This window comes from Helianthus annuus, chromosome 11 (genome assembly GCF_002127325.2).
Source record: "Helianthus annuus cultivar XRQ/B chromosome 11, HanXRQr2.0-SUNRISE, whole genome shotgun sequence".
Classification (NCBI taxonomy): domain Eukaryota; kingdom Viridiplantae; phylum Streptophyta; class Magnoliopsida; order Asterales; family Asteraceae; genus Helianthus; species Helianthus annuus.
In genome coordinates, this window is record NC_035443.2 from 154,875,323 (window position 1) to 154,883,446 (window position 8,124).

General features: G+C 38.8%; 1 protein-coding gene across 1 annotated transcript; it reads right to left on the bottom strand.

Moving 5' to 3' along the window:
• Positions 1-453: 453 nt before the first annotated feature.
• On the bottom strand, positions 454-4,850 carry LOC118484167. The gene is made up of 2 exons (XM_035980133.1): positions 4,503-4,850; positions 454-579 (listed from the first exon to the last, which is right to left on the bottom strand). The coding sequence occupies exons 1-2, from the start codon at positions 4,848-4,850 to the stop codon at positions 454-456; spliced, it is 474 nt and encodes a 157-aa protein (XP_035836026.1).
• Positions 4,851-8,124: the final 3,274 nt, after the last annotated feature.

The following is an 8,124-nucleotide window of genomic DNA, read 5'->3' on the forward strand; positions in this document are numbered from 1 at the left end:
AACTTTAATAAAAACTAACCCAAGATCGCCTTTAAAAACAAAAAATTGCCTACAACTTTTAGTTACTCCCAATGAAAGGCAAAAGACTTCATGTCAACAGAAATTATTTGAAAGGAAGTCAATAACATGTAGGGGGTTCAAAAAAATCTGAATCCGAAACCGAGAATCTGAAATATCCGAAAACCCGTATCCGAAATATCAATTTCGGATATCTGAAAATCTCGGGTTGGGATTCGGATGTTAGTTTTACAGATTTTCGGATATTCGGATTATCCGAATCCGAAATCTTAAAAAATAACAAAATAGATATATTTTAATATATCATACTATATATCACGATTTTTTTTGTTCAGTAAGTAAATAACACTTCAAAAACTCAATAACAAAACAATTACACCACACCACGCGCATTCACACTTAGAAAAACTAGGGTTTCTCTTTGGATCTCAAACTTCAGCGCCGCTCCCTCTTCCCTGCGACATCGACCCTCTCTGATCCGGCGTCCTCTCCGTCGTCATCTGTCTCGATGTCTCCGGTGACAAAAGGTTCGACTTTCTCATCTATAAATCCTGTATCTAACTATTAACTTTCGGATGTTTTGAGATGTATGTATATAATATACTAGATTGTTTGAGATTTGTATGTAACCTCTACATGGTAATCGATTTGTAGATACTTGGATATTGTTTGCTTTTTGAGTTCACATCTTCGTCAGATCTTCAAAAGGTAATATTTAACAATTTAAATTGTTTTTCATCAATATAGACTTTAGATATTGGATGTTAGTTTTCATTAATGTATTAGATCTACTGGTTTTTTTTGTTCCAGATTTGATTGTTGAATTGTTGTGTGTTTTCTTGTACAGTTACCTATTCCAATGGAGAATCTTAATGAAACTAATTCAGATTGTGAGTTAGTTTCTGAAAATGAGATGGTTTCAAAGAAGAAACAAAAACTGAAAAAATATGGAAAACTCCCATGTCCACCCACGGCTCCTTCAGTCTGTTGAAAAAAAGATCTTCATGGTGGCAGCATTATATTGATTCTGATGTCCCCGACAAGGCGGAGTGTATTTATTGTCATAAACTAACTAGTTTTATACCCGTCCGGTGGACGGGCGTATTTATGGTATAATGACACAAGTATTTTATCTTTGTATTCTAAACAAAAGCTGTAACACCCCAACCCGGAAGGGCTGACGTGTCACAATAACGGTAACATAAACAAAAGTCATAATTCCATTTATTTATTTGTTAAGGATACAACCACACGACCATAAAAATTAAGATTATTATACAAGCGGAGACAGTTGTCTTAATTAACTAACATCTTCAGATTTATTCCTAGGCTTTATTCTTCTCTCTTTTCCCCTCCCAAAGTAACCTGTGGACCTCTATATACAAAAAGTTACGGAATGAGCCGAATGCTCAGTACAGAATTTTAGGCTCAAATAACAAATACTGCTTCATATGAAATCTTATACGGATGGAACTTTAGGCGAAAATGATACGATGCAAGAACAAAATTTCATAATCATATCTTACGGATGTACCCATGAGCAAACTGAAAACGTGACAATACACAGGTAGCTACTCCCGCATAATTATCACATGAGATGGCGAATTGGCATACCCGTTATCCACCTCCTTATACTTAAATCCTAGGATCGATCCATACGCCTCCTAATAGCCATATGTACCACACTTGTACTTAAGAGACGCCGTGAACTGATCTCTCCATCACGGATGGAGCACATGATGTTGATGCCACAACAACATGCTCGTGGGACACTCCACGAGAAGCGATACTCAGGGTATCAGAGTACAAATGGTCTTATTCACATAACTTATAAAACTTATTTTCATAACAAAACGGAACATATATTGGAACATGCGATAATGAGTATAACAACATAATACTATCGCATGACATGAAAGTTAAATCAAATGATAGGAATCGAACGGACTATCAAATGAATCGATAATCAAAGACGTGAGGAGTTTTTAACAGATATAGTAACTTAGTGGTTTATAACAATCTGAATATGAAGCAATAAAGAGTGGGGTAAGGATCCGTACCTTAAAAATTCCAAAGTGAAGCTACCTTGTGCTAATGTTTTAGATTTATACGGCCAGAGTTTAGACTACTGATTAATCTTTTAACCTAATTTAAATAACATGCACACAAACTAGGTTAGTAACTTAATCCAGCATTTACATCAATTCACGAGATTAAACCTTCACAACAATTAACAAGTGCAATACTTCAACTCATTTATCGAATTATCGACAAACGACAAAGTATAATACTTAATAATTCGATCGGATTCACAACGAATAACAGAGCATAGTCCGAATTCGAACAGCACTCAAATATTCAAGTCGAAATCACGATGAACAATAAAGTATAAGCTCGATTTGAGCAGCACTCGGACAATCGTCGGATAGTTATAATCGATCGGATGTTGAATCGTAACAGCGATCGAGTTATTACCCTGATTGCGGCAGCGTTTCGAGATTAGTGTGTGTTTGTGTAGTAATTGAACTATAACTCAGCGTATATTGTGAGTTTTTCCGTCGATTTTGTGCCAGAAATCAAGTCCCAGACCCGACTATTTATAGCTGGAAAATAGTCTCCTTCGCGCCACGCGAAAGAGACTTGTGTACCCGTCGCGTGGCGCGACGGGTCTACTTTCTAGCCTAGGTTGCTTCGTGTCTAAGTAGCTTAGCTGAGTCAAAATCTGGTCCAATTGAATTTAAACAACGTTTCTAAGTAGATAAACATCCAGCCGGGGTTTATCCCCCCTGAGTTTTAGGGGCCCTGATCCTGATTTCGATTGTTTTGAAAATTTTAGGGTTAGTGCAGAATTACTTGGATGTCTTAATTATGGTTTTCTTAGTGGTTAATGATTTTAAATTTATGGGCATTACAACTATTACCCCCTTAAAAGAAATTCCGTCCTCGAAATTTTTTTCAAATAAGAATATAACCTAATGTATAAGTAACAGAAACGAAACTTTCCTAACAGAGTTACTAACTTATGTAATCAGAATCTCCTAACCACACATGTGTATCTGAAATTTATAACTAAGGTCATGACTATACTTGTCAATTATCTTATATATGTGCCCTAATGGTCCTTTTATGACTTATCTTAATAAAATATCTTACCATACGAAAAGTCAATAAAGACTTACAGATACTTAGAGTGACTATTAGTACTGACATTTCTTACATAGATATACTTAGTTATAGCTAAAATATCTTCTCATAAGGTAAAGCATAATTGACCGTAAACAGAAACAAATGAACATATATCAAATAGCAAGATTTACCGTTACTTGACTAAAATTCTATTGCGAAAATAGATTAGGGTATAGAGAACGAATTGATTCTTCAGATTCCCATGTTGCTTCGTGTTCAGAGTGATTTTTCAAAAGGACTTTAACAAACGGAATTACTTTCCTACGCAAAACTCTTTCTTGTCGATCTAAGATGGCTTCTGGTTCCTCTTCGTAGGACAAATCTTCGTGAATTGTAAGTAACGGATAACTAATGACGTGGAGTGGATGATAATTATATCCTCTTAAAGAGGATACATGAAAAACGTTATGAACGTGAGAGAGTTGAGGCGGTAAAGCCAGTCGATATGACACTTCTCCAATTCTTTCAAGGATTTCAAATGGACCGATGAAACGGGGACTAAGTTTCCCTTTAATTCCAAATCTACGAGCACCACGCCAAGGTGATACCTTTAAGAATACGTGGTCACCAATTTTAAATTCGAGGGGTCGTCTATCTTGATCTGCATAGCTCTTTTGTCTACTCTGAGCTTCTTTCAGTTTTTCTCGGGCCATAGTGACTTTTTCATTTGTAATCTGAACTAATTCTGGCCCTTCAATAATCTTTTCTCCGACTTCATCCCAGCATATGGGTGCGCGACATTTCCGACCGTACAAAAGCTCAAAAGGTGCCATGCCAATACTTGCTTGCCAACTATTGTTGTAAGCGAACTCAACAAGACATAGATATTCATCCCAGTTTCCAGACCATTCGAGTGCGCATGCTCGGAGCATGTCTTCCAAGGTCTGAATCGTGCGTTCTGACTGCCCATCTGTTTATGGATGGAAAGCCGTACTAAACTTTAGTCGTGTCCCCCAAGCTGCCTGAAAACCTTTCCAAAATCGTGAGGTGAAACGTGGGTCTCTATCGGAAACAATGGAAGATGGTGTGTCATGGAGTCGAATAATTTCTTGAAGAAATATTTCGGATAACTTATTAACCGAAAATCCTTGCTGAATTGGTAGAAAATGAGCTGACTTTGATAATCTATCGACAACCACCCATACGACATCATTCTTCTTGAATGTCTTAGGTAAACCAGTAACAAAATCCATTGTGATCTCATCCCACTTCCATATGGGAATATCCAATGGCTGCAACAGACCGCTTGCTCGTTTGTGTTCAATTTTCACTTGTTGGCAAGTGAGACATTTACTTACGTATCGAGCAACGTCTTCTTTCATGCCATTCCACCAGAAGTTCTGTCTTAAATCTCTATACATCTTGGTAGATCCTGGGTGAATCGAAAATGGTGAGCTGTGAGCTTCGGCTAACAATGACTCACGAAGGGTGGAGTCATCGGGTACACAAAGTCTTTTGCCGCACCAAATCACCCCCTGATGATCTATACTAAATTCAGATTGCTTACCCACCTCTAGATTTTGCACAATTGCCCAAAGTTCTCCATCTTGCTTTTGTGCTTCTTTGATCCGGGATATGAGGTTGGGTTCAATCTGCATTCTAGCTAGATATCCATCAGATTTACTAACCTGAAGCCAAATGTCCATCCTTTCGAGATCCCTCCTAATATGAGGTTGAATTTGTAGGCAAGATATAGTCCCGGAGTTCTTTCGGCTTAATGCGTCAGCTACAACATTGGCTTTGCCTGGATGGTATTGAATATTTGCGTCATAATCTTTTAAAAGTTCCAACCACCTCCTTTGCCTCATATTTAGCTCCTTCTGCGTAAATATATACTTGAGGCTCTTGTGGTCGGTAAAGATGTCACAACTTTCACCATACAGATAATGTCGCCAAATCTTAAGTGCAAAGACGACTGCGGCTAGTTCTAAATCATGTGTAGGATAGTTAACTTCATAAGGCTTCAACTGACGGGAGGCATAAGCGATAACCTTCCCATGTTGCATTAGCACACAACCTAATCCTTTCTTTGAGGCATCACTGTAGACTTGGTAACCTCCTGATCCAGAAGGGAGAGCGAGTATCGGAGAGGATACAAGTCGTTTCTTTAATTCTTCAAAGCTTTTCTCTTGTTCCTCATTCCATGAGTACTTCACCCCTTTCCTTAGGAGTTTTGTGAGTGGTAAAGCAATTACCGAGAATCTTTCAACAAATCTTCGGTAATAGCCAGCAAGACCCAAGAAACTTCGTATTTCGGTAACAGAAGTGGGTCTTGGCCATTTTGTAATAGCTTCAACCTTTGTTGGGTCTACCATAATTCCCTCTGCTGATATGACATGACCTAGAAATGACACTTGGCTAAGCAAAAAGTCACATTTGGAGAACTTCGCGTACAATTTCTCATGCCGCAAGGTTCCAAGTACTTCATGTAGATGTGCTTCATGCTCTTCGCGACTCTTAGAATACACCAGAATGTCATTGATAAGGACAATAACGAATTTGTCTAGGAATTTGTGAAATACGCGATTCATCAAATCCATAAAGACTGCGGGTGCATTAGTTAGCCCAAAGGGCATAACCAAAAATTCGTAATGACCATATCGAGTACGAAAAGCGGTCTTGGGAACATCCTCATTCTTGACCTTTAACTGATGGCACCCAGACCTTAGGTCGATTTTTGAGAAGAACTGAGCCCCTTGAAGTTGATCAAAGAGATCATCAATGCGAGGCAGAGGATACTGATTACGAATAGTAATCTTGTTCAGCTCTCGGTAGTCAATACATAAACGCATACTACCGTCTTTCTTCTTCACAAATAAGACCGGAGCACCCCAAGGTGAAACACTGGGTCTTATGAATCCTAAATCTAACAATTCTTGCAATTGTTCCTTCAACTCCTTCAGTTCCATCGGGGCCATACGGTATGGAGCTTTAGAAATAGGTTCGGCACCAGGGATCAAGTCGATGGTGAATTCCAACTGACGGTCGGGTGGTAATCCCGGGAGTTCATCCGGAAATACATCAGGATATTCGCAAACAACGGAGTGGTTATCGATACTCTTAATACTAGCAGAAGTATCCTTAATCGATGCTAGAAATCTAGCACAACCGTTTGATATGGATTTTCGAGCCTTAAGTGCAGAGATAATTTTAAGAGATTTATGGGCTTGAGTTCCCTGATATATAATATCAGGATGATGAAGATCACCGAAAATAACTCGGCGAGAATGACAATCTATAGTTACACGATGTCTAGACAACCAATCTATTCCTAGAATAACATCAAAGTCACACATATGTATTGGAAATAGGTCTGCCTTACACACAATAGATTCAATACGGATCGGACAATCTTTATATACGTAAGTGATTACGGATGAAGTTCCTATGGGAGTGGAAATGGTGAAAGTGTGATCTAAGAGAGTTGGTCTTATCGGAAGATACTTGGTAAACGAGTGGGATACTAAAGAATGGGTCGCTCCTGTATCGAATAACACATAGATACTACGTTCACCAATCTGAAGGGTTCCAGATACAGTACCTGGAATATTAGCAGCGTCAATAGCAGAAAGTGCGAAAATTCTTCCTCCAACATTGGGTTGATTATTCTTCTTAGTATCTTTCTTAGGACATTCCTTGATCATGTGTCCAGTTTGGCCACATCTAAAGCATGCTCCTGTACTTCGGTGACATACGCCCTGATGTCTCTTACCACAAGTATTACATAGAGGATATGTAATCTGATTCGGGTTTACTTGTTGATTCAGTGGTTGAGCTCTAATAGGTTCTGCATACAACTGAATCTGGTTTTGAGCAGGCTTCGGGTTTTGAAGTCTAGGTTGCCATGGACGTGCTTGATTTCCAGAGTTTTGATTTCCTTGCACTTTACGATCTTGATGCTGTGGTGTAGTGGATGATTGGCCGATTTCTTGCTTAAATTGGCCTTCCCTATTTCTCTTCTTATTATCCCCAGTTCGGGATAGGAATTCTTTCCTTTCGAATTCAAAAGTTTTGATTGCATCAGCAACTTCGGTGATATCCTTAAATTTCATGTACATGATCGATTTCCGAATTCGATCATTAACTGCCCACTTGCATTTTTCTGCCTGGACTTCTGCTGATCCTGCAACATCTCCTACAATACTAGCCAACCTTGAAAATCGAGTAATGAACTCAGAGGCTGGTTCATCACTCCCCTGTCGAATTATTGCATACTCCCTGATACAAGCTTCTTTATCAGCGGTCGAAAAATACTTATCGTAAAAGATATTACGAAAGTCGACCCATGAAAGATTAGCGTCAAAATCATCCCCTCCTTTGACTTGCTTATATCCTTCCCACCAAGTTTGTGCGTCATCTTCCAATTTGTAGGTAGCCAGTCTAACTTTGTATTGCTCCGGAACTCCAAGAACTCCGAAGATCTTTTCAACATGAGCTATCCAGTTTCTTGCTTCGACTGGATTAGTAGCGTGACTAAAGGATTTCGGCTTTTGTTTTTGGAATTTACTAATCCATATGTCTATACTATAAGTAATATTGTTAGTGGTATTCTCACGAGTTTCACCACCAGAGATTGGATTAGTGTTAGTGCGTTCTGGATGAAGAGTTTGTTGAATAACGGCCTCAGCTGTTTGAGCAACCAGGTTTGGAAGCAACCCAGCAACAGCCTGGTTGATAGCATTAATTATGTTTGGATCAACTGGAGTCTCATTCGAAGAAGTGTTGTTACGTTCGTGGTTAGTACGAGTATTCCTACGTGGCGGACGACGAGGAGGCATCTATAAGAATAGACATAGGAGTTAAACCAAATAAGAGATCAAGTTGAATCCTATAGATATCTACCCATTCCTCACAGGTCTTAATTACTATCTTCAAGTTTTCTACAGGAAAGAGCCTTTGCTCTGATACCATAGCTGTAAC

Coding starts and splice junctions, on each gene's coding strand:
- LOC118484167 (XM_035980133.1), bottom strand. CDS start 4,850: ATGGACATTTGGCTTCAGGTTAGTAAATCTGATGGATATCTAGCTAGA. Junction 580..4,502: donor AAGAAGACGTTGCTCGATAC/GTAAGTAAATGT, acceptor GAAAGTTAATAG/TTAGATACAGGATTTATAGA.